This window comes from Megascapheus bottae, chromosome 4, assembly GCF_031878675.1.
Source record: "Megascapheus bottae isolate mThoBot1 chromosome 4, mThoBot2.hap1, whole genome shotgun sequence".
NCBI lineage: Eukaryota > Metazoa > Chordata > Mammalia > Rodentia > Geomyidae > Megascapheus > Megascapheus bottae.
Genome location: NC_143512.1, coordinates 64,871,598 through 64,892,724, shown reverse-complemented (window position 1 = coordinate 64,892,724; position 21,127 = coordinate 64,871,598). Strand labels below are relative to the sequence as shown.

The 21,127-nt window shown below is 39.0% G+C and overlaps 1 protein-coding gene across 1 annotated transcript in view; it reads left to right on the top strand.

Moving 5' to 3' along the window:
- The first annotated feature begins 4,054 nt into the window (after positions 1-4,054).
- Slc1a3 (solute carrier family 1 member 3) overlaps positions 4,055-21,127 on the top strand; it is a 78,898-nt gene continuing 61,825 nt past the window's right edge. The window contains exons 1-2 of the mRNA XM_090332039.1: positions 4,055-4,206; positions 5,768-6,044. Coding sequence (XP_090188165.1) covers positions 5,864-6,044 — 181 coding nt within the window. The 5' untranslated portion in view covers positions 4,055-4,206; positions 5,768-5,863. The remainder of the gene's footprint in view (positions 4,207-5,767; positions 6,045-21,127) is intronic.

Sequence of the window (21,127 nt, the reverse complement as noted above, 5' to 3'; positions counted from 1 at the left end):
TTGTGGCTCCGCACTACCTAGAAATGGAGATCAAGGTGTTAAATGTGGTGGTTTCTACCTTCCTTGTTCCACTGATAGCCCCTATGTAGCCCCCATCACTCTACTTACAGGACCCATGCCAGATACTACATGCAGAGGGGAGATGGGAACTACTCCTGTCTTTTGCTTGCTCTCAGTTTTATCGACATACTAATTGGCAAATCAACCTCATCACAGAGTTCTCATAGCTCTCCATGGGGATTTCCTGTGAGTGCTACAGAAGAATCATGCATGTATGTTTATGAAAAGAACTGGGATTGGAGCACCATTGTTGGTTGATACTTATTGAGTGAATAAATGGAGGAATAGGATAAAGGCTATAATTAATTTCAATAGTTGCATTTTTCCATCTCCATATGACTTTAAAATTTAACCTAGTTAAAAATTCACATAGCTAGAATTTGTCATGTGTATGTGTGTGTGTATGTGTGTGTTGTGCGTATTATGTTCATATTTAAAAAGGAAAAATCAAAGACCAACTTCTATCTACTTCTGTGGTCCTGTTACTGGTCCACTGCTATACCCTGTTGGGCCTTGTTCATTGTCTGAACAGTCTATGATTTCCAAGTTGTACAAGACAAATTGATGAGGGTAATGGGTACCAAGACATGTGAAAGGGTATCAATGTATGTGAATTAATGCACCTTCTGTCTGGCAAATATCATGTAACTCTTTTACTAATTACAATAAAAAAAATTTAAAAAATTTTAAAAAGAAGACAAATTGATGACCCTAAAATGCAAGATGATTGAAAAAGAAATGACAAAAATACTTCCTGAAAGTAAAATTAAAAGTGGAAAATAGTAAATAAAGGTATAAAGATTGTTTAATCCATTTTCTTGCTCAAAAAATCCAATTTATTAGTACTAGATTTTATCTGCTGAAATGTGGCTGTCCTGTAGCTTGTTAAAATCAGCACTTAATTATTGTCTTGGTTGCTTATACTTCAAACCAATTAATGGAGATACTTTCTTTAAGGATGAGTTGCTTTTGGTTGTTTTGTTGTCGTGTTAACTTTTCCCCCAAAAGAAAAAATTAATCTATAACAAAAAAATCTTCAAAGAAAAATCTTAGCAAATTTTTCAAAAAGCAGAGTATCTTCCATGTGTGTATCTTCTGTTCTTTCATTCTAGAACCCCAACATTTAAACATCCTTGGCTCTGGGTCTCTTGCCCTGGGAAGTTTTAAGTAAAATACAGTACATAAGAACTTGCTCATAATTTTTAAATATAATTTTATGGCTATTATTAAGTGTTTGTACAGAGGGGTTACCATATCATAAGCCAGGTAATGAGTATATTTCTTTTTCTGGACAATGTCACCCTTTCTTTCACTTTCCTTCAGTTTCTTCCTCCCATCCCTGTTACATGGTTATATAGTCACATAGATCATTTTCCACATAGTGTATACTGAATGGCATGACTGCATTTGCTCTTGGTTTTTCATTTATTTACTGTTTCTAAGAAGGAAACTGTTTTAAAGCTCAAGGGTCCTATCTACAGTGGGGGGAGGGATAGGAAAAATAGGAAGCAGTTGTATAAAATTCAGATTGCCCTCAGGACATTATTTCCAACAACAGAAAATGTGCTTAGACAAAGCAATTCCCAATATTATACTAGGCCCAAACCTTGTATTTCATATGAATTCTGAACTGAAACCCTTTGCATCTCATTTTCCCATTAGGTTTTATTACAGCCAACAAAACTTTCAGTAGTGAATTACTTCCCTTCTCCACTGGCACCAGACTTTCTGAATGTCTGCATGCACAAGCTGAAATAATGGGATTTTTTTTCACCTAACTTTAGGGATTAGGAGGTTAAAAGAAAAAAATAAAGAGGAAGAAAAAAGGGAAACTTGAGTTTTCTCATCTTGGTGCTAACCAATGTACGGTTATCCTTTTAATTGCCTTCAAAAACTAAAAACTAAAAATAAAAGATAGTAATGTCACTGGGCTTGCCCAGTGCAGTGGATCATGCCTGTAATCCTAGCTATTCAGGAGGCTGAGATCTGAGGATCAAGGTTCAAAGCCAGCCCAGGCACTAAAGAATGTGAGACTCTTATCTCCAATTAACTTCTAGAAAACAGGAAATAGGGTTTGGCTCAAGGATAGGGTGGTAGTCTTGAGCTGAAGAGCTCAGGGACAGTTCCCAGGCCAAGTTCAAGCCCCATGACTCACAAAAAAAAGAAAAAACAAAAAAGGCCCTGGGCTTGAAATCCCCACTTCACGCCATAAGAGTTCACTCAAATTGCCTTAAAGGACAAGTCATGTCCACAAGAAATGTAGACAAATTAGTCCTGAATTCATGGCACAGGTAGGAGACTGATATGTCAATAAAACCTTCCTTCTTTAAGTGGTCACAATGTCCAGAAATGAGATCTTCTCCTCACATCTAAGAGAGAAGATCCAACATAAAAACAAGCAGTTGATGTTTCAACTCAGAATGCTGGAAAATAGTTTGCTTCACACCCTTACATCATGCCAGCTATCAGAAGAATTGCTTAAGTTTGCTATTTATAAGACGTTATTATCCCTAAGAAATTATAATTTAGTTGAGCAGTGAAAGTGTTACATGATTTTGGAAGTAAGGACACAAGAGAAGACATGATTAAGTGTTAAGCAATGCAGTACAGATGCAAGGAGATCAGAGGATAAGAAAGATGGCTGAGGGCTGACACTGTCAAGAGAATGTACTTCCAGTGAATTCTTAAAAGGATGCCAAATTAGGAAGTAGTTCTAATTGGCACTAATTTATAATTTTAGGGCATTGACATGATTTGCCATTGCATTCCAACCAGAGGCTGTTGAAAAGCACATACATGCACAATTGAGGTTGGCAGGGAATTATTTCTTTCTAACTCCCTGGGTTTGCTAATGAAGAACAAAAACACATACTTTTGTGTTGGATGGCAGACACAAAATCTGAGCCGATTTTTGCACGGGGAATTTGGTGAGCGAGCATGGAACTCTGGCTGTGATTTATGGTATGTGTTTTGGTTTCTAATGAACTATTTTGTTTCAAGTTTTTAGTTTGAGGGCTAGGCAGGCTCTAAACGTATTTGTTAACTTAGGAAGATCTGTTTTCACAATCTATTTTCCTTGTAAGAAAATTGGACTCCAAATTCTATTCTCAAAGCGATGGGATTTTTCTAACTCTAGACTAAAACTGGGGTTCCAGGGGTGGGTGGAGTGAAGACAGCTTCCTTTCAAATGGAAGCACCTGAATTGCAACCTATCTTGAAATCAAGGGACTCTGAGAGCCCATTTGCACTGTTAAAATCTTCTGCTCTTAACAGTTTGGCCAAGATCCTAATCCTTTAGTGTGTCCAACTTTCTCCAAGCTTGCAATGCAATGGGTCTGAGTTCAATTAGGTTTTTTTTTATGACCGAGTTTTTAAAACTGCTCCAACAGGCAAGTTTCATCATGTGCTTTGAGTAACTTCAGACAAGTGTCAAGAATTGCTGTATGCACTTTTTTTTTTAAACTCTCCATACTTGATTGTATCTAGGATCATCCCAAGAAATGCCAATTATACTCCGATTCTTTAAAAAAAAAAAAGAGGAGGGAGGCGGGTACTTTTACATAACAGTTTGTACAAGCAGGCAAAAGAGCACACAACTTTCTTGTTCCTTTAGGGGAGGCACCCTACAATAATGGGAGGTGATTAAATTTTAGTCTTAACAAAGTCTTAGGAACGTTCTAATCAAGACCTCCAGCTCTCCAGGGTACGTGTGTGTGTGTGTGTGTGTCTTTATTTTTTCACAGTATTACTTTCTATGTCTGGTTTCGATTTTTTTGCATTTCTAATGAGAGGAGACTGGCAAGGCGTGAAAGTGGTCTGAGGAGCAAAAACAAAGCCAGCAAGCACGCTTGTGGTGTGCCAAAAATAATCAATATTCCCGTAACCTCGGGGCTCCCTCTCCTTGCCTGTGTGGTTTTCCTTCCCCCCCCTTCCTCCCTCCCTCCCTCTCCCAGGCTCCTCCCCTTTTCTTAAGTTGCTGTGGTTGTAACTTGCAGTTTCCCGGAGCACATGCGTTCGGTCAGGGCCAGCCTGTCCTGCCGGCTCCCTCCGTCCAGTTACTCCGTTGTACCTGCTGGGGAATTCACCTTGTCCACAGCCTGGGTTATCTTCCACCCGTTAAAAAAATAATTTTTTTTTTCAGAAAAGGTAAGTGTGACGTCCCCTGCTCCTAACTGGGTTTGATTTCTCTCGTTTCACCTCCTCTCTGCCCATGTAATCTGTCCCCCCAAAGCAGCAGAGCGTAGCACAGTAAACGCTGGCCATTTTGGTAGATAAATCCCTGCTAAGATCTAACCGTCCTGAGTGTATTTTTGCCGGATCCTCTTTTAATTCGCGGTTGAGTCATTCGTTGTGGTTAGAGACCTTAGGCGAGAATCAAGATTGAGCTGATCTGCTTAACAGTGATTTGATTAGTAAAGGGAAGCTACTATTAGTTTAAAAAAAAAAAATCTGGACCCTGCCCTGTCTCCTCCTGTTTCTTTAAGCTTTTAATCTGGTGCAGAGTTTTAAACAAGGTGTAGGTCTTATTGTCTATGACCAGCGATTGTACGTTAAGTCAAATCTTTTTTTTTTTTTCTTTGCCTCTCTTGGAGCTGCCAAACCCTGGCAGAACGCGGGGTTCTCAGCTACCTCCCCCAAGACCCACACGCCGGCTGCCTGCATGGCCAGATGCACAAATGCACAGGCAGGACTGTGGAGTAGGGATTAGAACTCTAGTAACACAGCAGGAGGAAGTCTTTGAGGTTTTTTTTCTCCCCTGGAGCAGCTGATTTCCAGCGAGGAAAGGAGTTTGCTTAATTGTCTATGAATAACCTAAGAGCACGTTAAAAACAAGCAAGCAAACAAAAAAAAAATCAGAAACCACACAAAGTAATGTTTGGAATACAGTTGGATTCCTCTCCTCTTCTGCTGTAGAAATTCAAAGGTTTAGAACACGTAGAAGTCAGGGAGAAGTCAGTGAGTCCGTGGATCTTTTCCACAAGAGACTCTTGGTTATTGGCCACAAACATAAATGCTACTCTGTACTTCCACTTGTAACAAAATTAATTGGGATTTCCTTCCGATCGTGTGTAGATGTGCCTGGAGCACTTTGCTTATTTCATGGAAAATTTCAAAAGTTATCCTGTAAAATGGTCAAATGTATTTTTATGTCCCCTGGCCACTTATATGTTGTTTTTTAATGACCATATTAACTAGTTGATAGTCTCTTTAAAAAGAAAATAGCCAGTTACTTCAGTACCTATATTAGGAAGATTCTGATTAAGATCCACATTGTAATCTTTTTCACTGCCCTGGCTGTTATCTACTATGGCTGGTGTACTTCCTGTGTGTTTGAGTTCACTTGGAGATTTGTTGAATGCATACATTGTATAAGGTGTGTAAGGTGCTTGGCTAGATTCTGAGGAACAAGGTAGGGGAAAAGGGGTGATGGGTCATAAAAGCACTTTTTACGATTTGACTAAGTGGGGTAAAGACAAACTTCCATAAGTAGGTCACAGGTTTCTGCAAATTCTGAATTCATTCTAAATTTATGCCAGTTTTTCCCACATGGTCTAATAAAATACACTTGGAAGTCTGATTTTGCAGCTCTCCAGTCTCTGACTTCTACTTAGATTGCGCAATCTGCCCGTAGCCTGCCTTGGTGTGGGAAGCCCTGTTTTCTCTCTCCTGAAGCTATAATCCTTGTCTCTCTCCCCTCTCTTTCTAGTGGTGTTCTCTTAACACCAAGAGGAGGTTTGACTTTCTGGGACGAATTCAGAGACACTGAAGTGCAAAAGAAGTAATATTTCTAGAAAAGTAAAACATGACAAAAAACAATGGAGAAGAGCCCAGAGCAGGGGGCAGGATGGAAAGATTCCAGCAAGGAGTCCGCAAACGCACGCTTTTGGCCAAGAAGAAAGTGCAAAACATCACAAAGGACGACATTAAAAGTTACCTGTTTCGGAATGCTTTTGTGCTGCTCACTGTCTCTGCTGTCCTTGTAGGTGAGTCACTTGATAAACACCAAAACAGAAAACCCTGTATCTTCTTTCTCGGCTGGGGAACATTATCAGATAAACAGATTGGAGGCAATCAAAATGATATCCTCCCCAGATGTGCACGCTTTCAAGCCCAGTGTGTGGGGGACTAGGGGATCTCGGTTCAAGGGCAGCATGCACTCTATTGGGATCTTATCTAGAAAACAAAAAGAGTTTTTAAGATATTCCAGGTTCCTCCCTCCATCCTCCCTCCTCCCCCCACACCCCGAAATTAGAAATTAGTTTGCTGGCAGACTTGTAGTAATATATAGCAGACATCTGGGAATCTAAAAGAGACTTTACTAGGCATTATGCAAATCAATTAGTTGTATGAAAAGGAGAAAAATAAACCAAACATTTCCCCAATTCATGCAGGGATAAAGGAGTGATAATTTAATCATTAGGCATGAACAGTTAAATAATAACAAAAACAAGGAAACATGCTAGACTTGGCCAAAATGCAATTATTATTCAAGTTCACTTTGACTTAAAACTAATTTAGAGAATTAGTACACCCCAAATGAAATATGGGTCCCTAAGAGTAATTACATTTGCACTCCTGCTGACTCTGAGCCTTCACCATAGTGGCCGAATCTTTCTTGTTTGCACTTTCTCACTCACAAAGCTGGGAAAGGTAAATGGGGAAAATGTTAACAGATCTTTCATTCATAGCCACACAGGGCCACTGTAGTAATTTAGTCACAAACTAAGTTAGCGTAGTTTGCAGCAATCAATAATCATGATAAATATTTTGTCTGGTTTATTGTACCTGAATTTTTAGTTTAATATATATTTAAATATAACTGAGAAAAAATTTAAATATCTTTAAATATAATTGAGGGAAAAAAACCACTTATTTGAAACTTTTTTTGAGATTTTTGACCATAGGTTGGACATATATAAACTAACACTATATTTTAAAACAAACAAACAAACAAAAGTGCTGTAACTTAAAAAAAAAAACACCGAAGTTTCTACCAATTTACTACTCAAACAAAAAGATATTCATGTGGTTCTCATTTCTGCCTTGTAATTAGCCAAGATTCACTAACTGTACAAAGATAACAGTTTAAGTAAAAATTAAGAAAATTTTAGTGTTTGTTATCTTTGACTTCTTTCCATAATTGTTATTTGATTTGATTCATTGTAGAAATGTTCAAAATGAATGTGCCCTGATTCATTAGAAAAGTCATGACTTAATTTTTGCAGGTTTCGAGGTATGAAGTATTTTATTTTATTCCTGGAGGATTTGTATCATTATTTAGGGATACAATACAAACTGCAGGATCCTCACCTTGCTAGTTTGACTTTGAGTCATAGTTATCAAGCCAAGTAATAGTTGTATATTCCTAGGAAACAGTTACATAGTAAAAGTTCTGGCTATTTTCTGGGTGTTTTGTGTTAGATTAGCTCATTTAGTGCCGGGTGACACTCAGAAGAAAACTTCTAATTCGTGCACAATTAAGCCATAATCCTCTTGTTCATTTAATAAGCACCCATTTATTTTTGCAATCCTATGTGTGTAATAATGCAGCTCACTAATACTAGAAGATGTTGGGAAGAGATGAAGAAATGGTGTTCTAAGCACCAGAAGAATTCAATCTCTAAGAAAGCAATATTTCTGTCTTAGAAGAATGGAAAGTAACAAAACTTGAACATGGAAGGTAGATGGATGGAGAAGAAAGTCCCTAAATATAAAGGAATAACATTTCTAATAAAAGTCAAAAAGCTCATTTTCTCTAAAAGTTCCTGAATCATTTCCTAGCCCAGTGAGGCCTTTCCTCAGATTTGTGAGAATTGCACTGAGAGTTGGCTGAGGTAGGGTAGATAAATTGGCTGAGTGCCTTGATGGTTGGCTTTACTCATGGAGACTGAGGAGTTAGAAGCAAGGAGAAGAAGGCACTAACAAAGAAACACATGAAAAGAGCTCATTGATAGTCAGAGAGACCACCAACTCCACACCAAAGACTTGGAATAACAAACAGACAACTTAGTGGCAAACAGATTTGAGAGAAGGAAGAACCCTTCAGTTATCTATTGGTGTGTCTCCCATAGAGGGCCCCCCAGAAACAAAGGCTCCATTCAAGCTGCCACTGGGTTCCATGTCTACATCAGCCTGAAACAAAATAATAGGCAATGAATGTGTCTGCATATCAACTCTTCAATTTAGCTGCAGCATGGAGAGGATCAGGAAAATTCTAGCAAGGAAAAAGGAAATAGCTGGGGGGGGGTTCCCCCTAAAATATGTTATGAAAAGAGCTATAGTGATTACTTCATTTTCAGATTCTTAAAGGTACTATAGGGAACGGGAGTTTGGCCTAGTGGTAGAGTGCTTGCCTGGCATGCACGAAGACCCAGATTGGAGTCCTCAGTACCACGTACATAGAAAAAAGCCGGAAGTAGTGCTGTGGCTCAAGCACTTATCCTTGAGGAAAGCTCAAGGACAGTGCTCAGGCCCTGAGTTCTAGCCCCAGAACTGGCAGGGAAAAAAAAGTACTAGAAAAGCCTGTGAATTAGGATAGATTTTGTTTTCAGACTAATTGTTTAAAATAAAATGGATGTACTCAAAAAATATATGATGGAGGAGAGACATATGAATTCACATGAGAGAACTGTATGTATTTCAGTGTCATCCCCTCAATACATGTAAGTAAAAGACCACTCATGCAATTTTATGTCATAATGTCATTTCTAAGCAATTTCAAAGTCTAACATGCAACACTAGAGCCCAACTCCATGTGACAAGAGCAGGTCAGCAACCTGCTAGACACAGTGCCAAGCTCCAAGTCCCTTTAAGAGTCTTTGTGAGGAAAGTTGCAGATCCTTTGCTCTCTAAGGCTATTGCAAGTGTCTGTCTGACCAATAACATGTAGAGAAGAAAAGTCACTGTTTTGTTTTCTTCTCCAGAAAGCACTTTCCCATTTCTAGTTGTAGTAAGGTATGTTAGAGAGACCTCTGACACCTTACAGAAAGAAATGTAAAGTCTTCTGTCATGATCAAGTCACAGGATGTGACTCATTTCTCTGTCCAAGGGATGAATCTCAAGCAAAGAACTCTGAATGATTCTTGCAGCTGAAGGGGTCAGAATCTGCAGATAGACTTGTGTAGACAGATAGTAGCTTTTCTTAATGAATTAATACAACTCTGTAATTGGTATCTTTCTTTGCTCTTGATCTCTCTCTTCACACACACACACACACACACACACACACACACACACACACACAAAGTCTTCACTTGAGATGCCTTTATTAAAGTTAGAATGTATACTGACTACATTTTTGTAAGACATTTCCTCATTCTGTCATACTCTTTGTCAATAAACTTAAATCACAAATTCAGTATAATTTCAAAGTCATTCAAGAAACTAGTCCTCATGGGTACCTGCTAGGATAGAGGATAGAATATCACTTTCTTCTGAATAAGTTTTCATATAATTTGATAGGGTTTTTGGTAGTACTAGATTTTATTTCAGGACCTTTTGCTTGCTAGTTGGATGTTCTACCACTTGAGCCATGCATCATCCATCCCTGTTTTTTTTTTTTTTTTTTTTGCTTTAGTTATTTTTCAGGTAGGATCTCATGGTCTGACCAAGGGATGGCTTCAGACTATATCTTCCTACTTTTAGCCTCCTGTGTAATTGGGATTTCAGGTACCACTAGCTATTCTCTACTGAATACATAATCTGCTTAACCTGTGCACTGTTCACAATAGCCAAGTGGTGGAAACAACCCAAATGGCCCACTACAGATGAATGGGTACAAAAAATGTGGTATATATATATACAATGGAGTTCTACATAGCCACCAGACAAGATAAAATAATGGTATTTGCTGGGAAGTGGATGGAGCTAGAGCAAATCATGTTGAGTGAGATAAACCAAGACCAAAGGAACAAAAGGCACATGGTCTCCTTGATATGTGGGTATTAGATCCAAACAATACAAGAGCGATGACTCAATGTTCAAGTACTCCAGGTCCTTGACATGAATTTGGAGATATAAATATATCTATATAGACCTATAGGTCTAGGACTGGATATTTATTCTACAGATATATATTGATATATAGATTGATATGTATCTATGGAATACAAAGACTCAGCTTAATTTTAATTATGTTCTTAAATTTATGTGCCTTTATAGATAATTTTGAAATCTTAAAAATGATATAATGGTATTATGGAATGATATTTACTGCTTTACATAATATATGGCATCATTCTATGTTGGTATTTTCAAGGTTTGTTCCATTGGCTCATAAACACCTGCACTGATGTCTCTAGATGTGCCATATTTTGGTAAAATATGGACTTGAGTTCACATAATAAGTTATATGATTAGTAAATCATACAACTGTGTGATTCTAAAGAAGGCATTTGACCTCTCTGAGCCTCAGTTTCCTCATCTGTCATCACAACAATAATGCCTACCACCAACAATAACAGCTAGCATTCATGCTTTATGCCAAGTTTTGTTGTGTTTTGATTTCATTTAAAACTCAGAATGACCCAGGGATGAAGCCATGTTTTATTATTATGATTCTGTGGAAAAAACGGTGAAGTCATTTTTTTCTTTCTTATTAAGTTTATTTTCTCTCCGTCAACAGTGAAGTCATTTTTTCCAGAGTTCTTGACATCATATAAGCGTACACCCTGTCTTCTCCTCAGACTGCTCTCTTCCCCATCCCCTGTTGCTCTGGGTGTAGATCTCTTCTTTCAGAGAGTACTATTCTCATTTTCTTACAGCAATTAGCCGAGTCTTTACTGAATTCTTGCTGGGAGGAGAAATGGAAAGGAGAAGTTCCAGCTTAGAATTGAGGAGGCAGAAAGGCCCTTCTGATCAGTGCTCACTGGGTTGTTCTGAGGATCCTGGGGTCAAGGACAGGGAACGAAGGAAGCTGTCCTTGCTTTGGCCAATTGACACGGAGAAGATAACTAAAGTTTAAGCACTATCTTTCCCAAGTGGTACATTCCAGGTGTTAGAATACTCCATATTTATGGAGCACTACTGTGGCGCTGTCATAGGACAAGTATTTGACCTGGCAGCTAAGTGACTGCATCATTTCTGTGAGATGAGGAAACATACCAAGCACTCAGGGCATTAACTTTAGCCATTGTGTTCACTGGATATAGGAATTATGAGTTTGGGGTGGGGTGGGGTGGGGTGGGGTGTGTGTGTGTGTGTGTGTGTGTTTGTTTGTTTGTTGTGGGTCATGGGGCTTGAATTCAGCCTGGGCGATGTCCACTGAGCTCTCGGTTGAATTGAGTTTTATAGCCACTTCAGTGATATCAAAATTACTGAGAGCCTCATTTCCTAGGTCAAGAGTATTTGCATCAGTTTGCCTAGTCAGAGAAAATAGCTCATATCAAGGAAGACTAAAAAGTCACCTAAAATATTTATTTATACAGCATGAAGATGCCTTCATTCTATATTTGTAAGCCATTCCACACAAATCAACAACACAGAGAAGAAGCTATATTCATTAAGAATATAATTTCTAATTTTCACAGTCCTGAAAAGGTTGAAGCAGAGTATAGAGCATAGAGAATTATTTGTCCATTCAAAGAAATGATAAAAGAGAAACTACAGGACAGAGGTGCTCAGGGAAAGATAAACACCTCAGTCAGGGAGAGAAGGAAAGGTGTAATCTAGATGACTTAGCCCGAGAGTGGGAGGTGGCACACTTTTCCCCCGCTTTGTCTATCATACCAAAGATCGAAAGATTTCAAAGTAAATTTAGGAGCAGCAAATTGAAAGGCACAATCAAGTTTTAAATTTCAAGGCTGAGAAAGTAGCTCCATTCTTCCTGTCCCAAAGAGATTTCTTCAGTTCTCCAACAATACTCTCAGGCCACCAACTGCTACAGCCTCTTAGGGGAAAAAATACAGTGGACTGCTATTGAGAGAACCTTGTAAGATGAGGCTCAATTACGCTTAATGAGAGTAGAAGTGGACAGTTCCCTTTTCAGCATTGACTCCTTTTAGATACACCACATCTCTTAAAATTGCATCATTAAAGCAAACAAGACTAAACTTCCTGGATACTTGTGCTTGGCAGGAGGCTGGCTAGTGTCTTGGGCTCATTGATCCATGCAAAGGAAAAGGCACTAAGCAGGAAATTATGCATCTAAGAGATTACCTGCGACCAAGTTGTTTCTGTTTTTGACTTATCTTTGTTTCCTTAGACTTGCTTATTAAGGACAACTGAAGAAATTATGAGACAAAGATGCATATTTTCTCTTGTATGTAGGAACTAAATTTAGCTTATAAACTTATATGTAAATATACTGGGTGTTATGCAAGTGTATACAAATGTATTAACTGAGATATCTAAGTGTAATTCCAAAATAAAACACCCAGCAGCAGGTGCTCAAAAGGGGTAGGGTGGGGTCATGGGGAAAAGGGTGGAAAATGAAGAGAAGAGGTAGAGAACTGCAGATAAGTCTCCAATGTGTGTCATATAAATTAAGAAGAGTGAGGGAAGGAGTGGGGAGGGGAAGGATGGGTGAGAATGTTGAAAGAGGTGACTTGAATCAAGATATGTGGTATTCAAAAACCACTTTGTTAAATGGAAACTTCTTTTTACAACTATTTAAAGATAATTTTTTTAATTAAAAAAGAAAAAAGTTGCCTGGCACAGTGGCTCTTGCCTGTAATCCTAGCTACTCAGGAGGCTGAGATCTGAGGATCGTGGTTCAAAGCAAGCCCAGGCACTAAAGAATGTGGGACTCTTATCTCCAATTAATCACTAGACAATGGGAAGTGGAGCTGTAGCTCGGGTATAGGGAGGTAGCCTTGAGCTGAAGAGCTCAGGGACAGCTCCCAGAAACAGAGTTCAAGTCCCATGACCCACAGATTCAATAAAACTCCCAGGGCTTTGCAAATTCCAACACTACAATACTTTATGCAAAATAATGTTACCTTTGTGGGTGGTTTATAATGTGAGGTCTCAGTATCAAGTACTTGCAATTCTAGGAGCTAATTGGTTGTCTGGAGCAACACATGAACTAATAATGACAATTGAGTTCAAAGTGTTTCAGATTCAGTTTCTTGCCACAGAAAAAGAGAGCTATTGGTCAGAGAATGATCCACTCATGAACAAAACTTGAGGCCTTCTTTCTCCGTAGCTTCAAGTTATTGTTGGAGCAAATTAAAATGGGATTGAGGAGTAAACAACCTAGACCAAAAGTGACTTTTTACAGAAATACATTTTATATTTTATAGACATACATTTTACATTTTACAGAAATAATGGAGAAGATGGGTGTGGTGGCTCATGCCTGTAATCCTAGCTACTCAGGAACCTGAGATCTGAGGATCAAGGTTCCAAGCCAGCCAGGTCACAAAAGGACCTGAGACTCTTATCTCCAATTAACCTCTAGAAAATGGGAAGTGGGGCTTAGCTCTAGGGTAGGGTGGTAGCCTTGAGCTGAAGAGCTCTGGGACAGCGCCCAGGCCGAATTCAAGCCCCATGACCCACAAAAAGAAAAAGAAAAACAGAAAAGAAATAATAAGAAATTCAGTAAGAACATAAAAAAATTGAGAACCTGTTTTGCTTGGAACTTTTTCTTTATTTATTTCTGCTATTGTACTCAAGCAGTAAATAAATTCATGTTGTCCCAAGTCAAAACTTTTATGAAAAGCAAAGTATCCCATTTACAATATTCCCATTCTAAGGGGATCACTGAGAGATTGCTCTCAGAGATCTGGTTTACCTTGGTAAATATTAAAGTATAAATGGTAAGCCATTTATACTTATTAAACTACTGGAAAATCTACCAGTAGTTTAATGAGTATAAAAACTATATATTTAAGTTTTTATCTTTTGTGTCCAAATGACTACATAGTATATAAAGAAGATTTCTTTCCTACTTTCCTTTCCCCCTGTACAATAAACCTTGGAACGTCTTCCTCAATTGCACATAAAGAGGTCCCTCATTCTTTTTTGGGACTGCATTTTATGGATGTACCAAGAAATTCCCAATTGATAGATACTCATGCTGTTTCTAACCTTTAGATATTACCATAAAATAAGGTAATAAATAATCCTGCATCAGAGTTACTTTACACTGGCAAAGTGTTAAGTATTTGTGGAGGCAAAATATATTTGTGGTAGAAGTGAAATTGCTGGATCTGAAGATATGTTTATTTATAATTTTGATAATGCATTCTAATTTGTATGCCATATGGGTTGTAGTAATTTTGTTTTCCTAAATTGTGAGTGTGTGTGTGTGTTTCTGTGCATGCATGCATGCCAGTCTTGGGGCTTGAACTCAGGGCCTAGGCATTATCCCTAAAAGCTTCTTCTTCTTCTTCTTCTCCTTCTCCTTCTTCTTCTTCTTCTTTTTTGCCAGTCCTGGGCTTGAGCACTGTCCTTGGACTTTCTCAAGGCTAGAGCTCTACCACTGGAGCCTCAGCACCACTTCCGGCTTTTTTCTAGGTATGTGGTACTGAGAAATTGAACCCAGTCTTCATGCGTGCTAGGCAAGCACTCTACCTCTAGGCCAAACTCCCCCGCCCACACACACTCCTGAAAGCTTCTTTGGCTCAAGGCTAGCATACTACCATTTGAGCCACAGTGCCACTTCCAACGTTTTCTGAGTAGTTTGTTGGAAATAAGAGTCTCAAAGACTTTTCTACCCCATCTGGCTTTGAACCACAATCTTCAGATCTCAGCCTCCTGAGTCACTAGGATGACAGACATGAGTGACTAGCGCCTCACACATTGTGGTATTTGTTTTAAAGCTCCTTTCTGCTGTCACTGTCAGAGATAAGAATGAATGGATTTCTAGTTTTCTGTAGACTAGCCTACAGAAAAGGAAATCTGTGCTGCAATACATTAATTTCAGGATAGAATTAAGCACATACAAGTATTTTGTGTCCTACCCAATTCTATATGTAATTCAAAGGAGATACTAAAGCTTTTATTTGTATGATACATTCAACTTTTGAAACATTTTTACATCCCTTACCATGTACAACCAAACTGAAAGATGGAACAAGTTTCCTTTTTTATACCTCCCTCCAAACTTCCTCACTTTAACAAAGGTTTAGAAACTGAAACTTTAAGCAACTTTTCAAGAACACTTCGAAATATGAGATAGCTGGGAATTAGATTCCAGAAGCCAGGACCACTGTGTCCCAGGCCAACCTTTGGCTCTTTCAAGTAGAGTCTTGGCTGGGTCATCCAGCTCATAAATAATTCCTCAGAATCCTTATAATGATAACCTGATGATCAGAGCACAAAAGGGTCTACCCTGGATGCCAGGGCAGAGGATAAAATCAGGAAATAGGAGTATGCTTGCAATTTGTACAGTAGAGACATAAACAAGCTGGGTGAAGGCTCTGAAAGAATAGAAATGAGGATAAACAGTAATGGGAACTGCTTTCACAGGTAGATAACATGGGAGCAAAAGGCACGGAGGAGAACTTGGAATTTTTTTAATATATTTCATTTTCTTTTCTAAAAAGAGAAGTCTGAACATTTAGTTGCTATTTCTAGAAGAAAAGGTGGTTTGGTTTGGTTTGGTTCGGTTTGGTTCGGTTTTGCCTGTCCTGGGGCTCAAACTCAGGGCCTGGGCACTATCCCTGAGCCTTTTTGTGCACAAGGCTAGGGCTCTACCACTGGAGCCACAGTGCCACTTTTGATTGGTTTGGTTTGATTTGGTTTGAGTAGTTTATTGGAGATAAGAGTCTGAGACAGACTTTTCTGCACAGGCTGGCTTCAAATCCTGATCCTCAGATCTCAGCCCCCTAAGGAACTAGAATTACAGGCATCAACCTCAGGTACCTGGTGGTATTTTTTTTTTCATGACAGTGGATGGGACACATATGTAAAAGACCTTTGGAATTATTTCCAAATGAAATTACCATTTTATATTGCTTTTTCAGGGGCAGGGAGTTTCTGAGCATTGAATGGAGAATCTTCTCCCCACCCACACCCCCCAAGCATGTGCTTGGCTTTATCACTGAGCTGCACGCCCCAGACTCAAATAGGAGGAAAATAGGATTGAAGAAATAAAGCACAGGGGCCGGGAGTTTGGCCTAGTAGTAGAATGCTTGTCTAGCATGTATGAAGACCCAGGTTTGATTCCTCAGTACCACATACACAGAAAAACCCAGAAATGGTGCTATGGCTCAAAAGGTAGAGTACTAGCCTTGAGAAAGCCCAAGGACAGTGTCCGGGCCCTGAGTTCAAGCCCCAGAACTGGCAAAAGAAAAAGAAAAAGAAAAAGGAATAGAGTACCAAGGCTATCTCAAAACTCCAAGGTTTCCCTTATAGAATTGTCACTCAGAGCCACACATAGAAACTTGTCTCTGCATCCTGTGTATTCTTCCATAATCCAGATTCAGTTCCTTTTGGACACTCGTGATAGAGCTAGCCTGCAACAGGTATTTCCCACCTCCAGCAACAGGAAATATCAAAGGACAAAAGAGCAAACCAGGCCAGGGCCCATATCTGTAAAGCTGTGACCATACAGAAGTGGGAGAGGGTTGAGAACAGCCTCCAATCCTGAGCCTTCTCACCAAGAAATGCCTGGATGAAAGCAAAGACTGGGGAGTGACCAGCCACATTCGTGGCCAGGTAAACTCACTCTAGGACTTTTTCCTATTAGTAAAAATAAGCTAATAGAATGTTATGGCCAGTAGATTCATCAGACAGAAAAGAGAGAATCTGGGACTTGTGTGCCTGGACCTCAAAGTGGGATCTGAATGTCTCTGCCACCTAACTAGCTGAGATTCTAGATAGGAACCACCAGCACTCAGTTCTCAAATAATTATGGATTGAATGCTTGCCATAATAACCACTAACATGTTGGTAGGGTGGTTTTGATACACATTCACAAGAACAACTTAGAATTCACTAGAACAAGATGGATTCACATAAAACAACTAAGACTTATAATGCCTTTGGTTCACATAGTTCTTTTATACTCAGAACAATCTTAAATCCCAAGACAATCTTAAATACCTCCTGTTCTATAATCTATCCATGCCATTTTTCAGGAAAGAATTATTTTTCCAGAGGCTAGAATATATATATATATATATATATGTATATATATATATATATGAACCTAAAAGAACCTATGACTTGAAATAATGACACAGGCATGCACCACTGCTTCTTCTTTCTAAGTCATCTCTTCATCAATGAAATAGTGATATTAAATCCTGTAGATTTGAGCTGAAGATTCAGTAATTTTCCAGGTGCGCGGGGCTCACTCCCATAATCCTAGCTACTCAAGAGCTGAGAATTGTGGTTCAATGACAGCAGGAAAGTCTGTGCCACTTTTATCTCCCAGTAACCACTAGGAAAAAAAAAATAAAAAACAGAAATGGCGCTATGACTCAAAGTGGTAAAGCATTAGCGTAGAGTGAAAAAAGCTCTGGGACAGTGCCCTTGAACTCAGACTTTGAGTTCAATCCCTATGACCACTATCACCAACAACAGCAAAATGATTCAATTATTTGCATAAAGTAACTAGGCGTCTCAATGACTGGGAAAATCTGACTGGGAATTCCCATCCTTGACTCTCAATGCAGGATATGTCTATAGAAAAATCTTTAGCAATGCGCTTGCTCTTCTCCACATTACAGAATTAGGAACCAGGAACTGTCATTCCTCATTTGTGAATCTAGGAATCTAAGTATAAGTTATCCTAACTTATACAGATTTTAAAAGTGAAGTCAAATAGTTTTGAGCAGCGTCTGTTTCTTGGGGTAGGGCTCAGGTCAGGAAGTTCAGTGGTAAATAATATTTTCTGGGACACACAAAGCAGAGAGAGCCTGCATTCAGTAAGTGTTTTTCACACCAACTAGAAGCTAGACACTGGTGGACACTGGTCAGCTAAAAGAGAATTCGTGGTGCTGCTCATTCATCCAGCAATGCATTAAGCACCTACTATGAGCCAAAAATTGTTTTAGGGACTCAATATATGTCAGTAAACAAAATTTCCCAAAACATTCAACATTCAAGCTTACAGTTTAGCAGGTAAATGTAATAATAAACAATATGTACAATAAACTAGGAAACTGTGTTAGACTTTAGAAGGCGATAAGAACTTCTGACCCTACTTAGCTAAAGGAGACACAAATCTGGGCTAGACCTCATGAAGAAAGTGACCAATGTAATAAGTCTTAGTTATGTATACAAGTATCTGGGAAGGATGTTGTAGATGGGGAGGAGACAGTACAAGTAGCAAACTCTGGGACTGTGTCTGAAGTGAAGGAGGAATGAGGAGGTGATGGGTAGGAAGTTTATGAGGTAGAAGATGGATTCCTGAAGGAGGTAGAAAGCAGGCCAGGAACAGCCATCCTGTGGTCTTCAGATTTTGGTGCCACTGGACATGGGGTGCCAGTGAAGGGAGAGAATGAAATCCTGACTTTTACATTGTGTCCCTTTGGGCATTATTTTGTTGGGCACAGGCAAAAGAAGAATCAGGAAAACCAGTTGCAATGCTAGCATAGTAGTCCGGGCAAGAATAGAGACTGTCTTTATTCTTTGAGTTTTTGTTTACAAATTTGAAAAATAAAATAAAAAATATAAGAGTCAAAGGACTTTATCCAGAGTCATGGAGACTTTAGAGTCAGTGTTAGGTCTTGAATCCCAGCCTCATTTATTGGCCATCTGTAAAGTACCCTCTATATAACTATGTTTGCACACACTAGAAGCAGCTTGGAGAGGAGGCCCAGAATCCCTTGCCAGTTGGAATAGACTACTAATAACCACATATAATTCACTTGTGTGGATAGCACTTGAGACTTGCTTCCAAACCATAGCAGATGGCAAAGTAGATTTCCTTTTGGCACCTGAACTACACCTCATTTGTGTGTTATTGTTGTTTCCTCTCTGTCTCTCTCTGTGTCTCTGTCTCTGTCCCTGTCTCTGTCTCTCTCTCTGTCTCTGTCTCTCTCTCTGTCTCTCTCTCTGTCTCTCTCTCTGTCTCTGTCTCTCTCTGTCTCTCTCTCTCTCTCTCTCTCTCTCTCTCTCTCTCTCTCTCTCTCTCTCTCTCTCTCTCTCTCTCTCTCTCTCTCTCTCTGCATTGTGATTACATCTGTTCAAGACAGAGCTTGTGAGTTGTGGATTGAAGAAGAATTTCAGCAAAGTTTTTCTATTTCCCAACATTTGCCAGACATTAAATTGGTTGATTTGATCCAAATTTTGCTTCAAGCTCTATCTCGTCCTTTTACTCGAAAATATGTTCTGGTCTCTTGATGTTTTTAATAGTTTTATCAGGTGAAATATAAATCAAAGACTTAAAATAGGTCCTTAATATTTAACTTGTGCACATTTGGGAGGAAAAAGCAAAGCCTGAAATGTATTCATTCATCTTGAGGTTTCAGTGTGTCTTAGTTTAGAAAAAAGAGCTGACACTTAATCTTCCAAAGAAGTATTTGTTGTATGTACAACCCAGGGAAGCCTGAACTCCTCACAGAATCCCTTCCTGAGTTTTAATAGGAAAGAAAAACTCTAAACAAAAATGCATCCTTTCGCGTAGCATCCAGACAGCATAACTAATTTTGATCACCTGAAACATCCCAATTAAGATATTTCCTAGCTAGGCACTGGTGGCTCATTCTCATTTATCCTAGCTACTCAGGAGAATGAGACCTGAAGTCTGCAGTTCAAAGCCAGTCCAGATAGGAAAATTCGTGAGACTCTTATCTCCAGTAGACTACTCAGGAAAAACCAGAAGTGGGTCTGTGCCTCAAGCTTTGAGCAAAGGAATCTCAGGGACAGAAAAGCCCAGGCCCAGAGTTCAAGACCCAGGACGAGAAAAAAAATTCATAATTTCTAGTAATCATGTTAAATTTTGTAGCAAGAGTGCTACAAAATTGTGGACCAATTTTTTCCTGAATACTTCTCAAGATTGACATTCATGCATCTATCTTATGATGTCACCCAAATGCAAATTTGGTGAATTTTATTTCAGCTCTAACAAATCCGCCCAGGCAGTTGTTTTCATTTTTTACTGCTATTTTTGCAATCTAATAAAAATCTATTCTTTTGCACTAAAATTCTGATGGCCATAAAGCTTTTCATTAGTTCTGGGACAATCAGCCAATGTGCTCATTGGTGGAAAGGCTGACTGAGGAGGACTCTTCTGGAGTCTGAAATTCAAATGTGTTTCAGAGACAGTTCTTCTTCGTTGCTGGGATAAACATAATCAGCACCTAAACCGACTACCTGGCATTGCATTCAGAGCATTCCATTTTGGTTTCTTGCTGATAATCTGGCATTCTTCAGAAAGCTGGAGAAAAACAGCTTTTGCATATTCATTCAACAAATGAATTTGAAAAGTAAAAGCAGTAGCACCTTTTTCCAACCTAAGCTTTAGATTTAGTTCACCTAAGTAAAAATAGAACAAAAACAGTAGGCAAAATGTGGTACACTATAAGCTAGCCTCCTTAAATTTGTAGCATAAACTCTTGTGCATCCACCTTCATTGCTGCACCATGCACAATTGCCAAGTTATGGAAACAGGGTCCCATGAACAGATGAGTGAGGCAATAAGCTGTGATGTGTATACACACAATGGAATTTTACTCATCCATTCGGAGGAACATGATTATATCATTTTCAGGGAAATGGATGGATCTAGAACATATCGTGGTCAGTCAGGTAAGCAGGCTCACTGTAGGCATTCACACCCAGGCAGACTAAAGGCGGATCCCTTTAGAGGAAGAGCACAGATGTATTACCTCTCTGAATATTTAAAATACTGTTTATCTAAACAAATACTGAGAAATTGAAGCATGGTCTTTTTGTTGGTGTTCTTGGTGGTGGTGGTGGCGTTTCAATTTGCAGTTGTTTTTTTTGAGGGAGGGCAAGAGGAGGCACAGAAAAGGAGGGAGGAAGGGTGAACCAACACAATCATGCAATTCAGTACACACTATGTGGAAAATGGCCTACATAATTTGTAAGCAGGAATAGGAAGAGAAATTAGGGGAAAAGTGAAGGATGTTGTCCAAAAAAGAAGAAGAAGAAGAAAAAAGAAAAAGAAATGTACTCGTTACTTGACATATGAAATAGAAACCTCTCTATA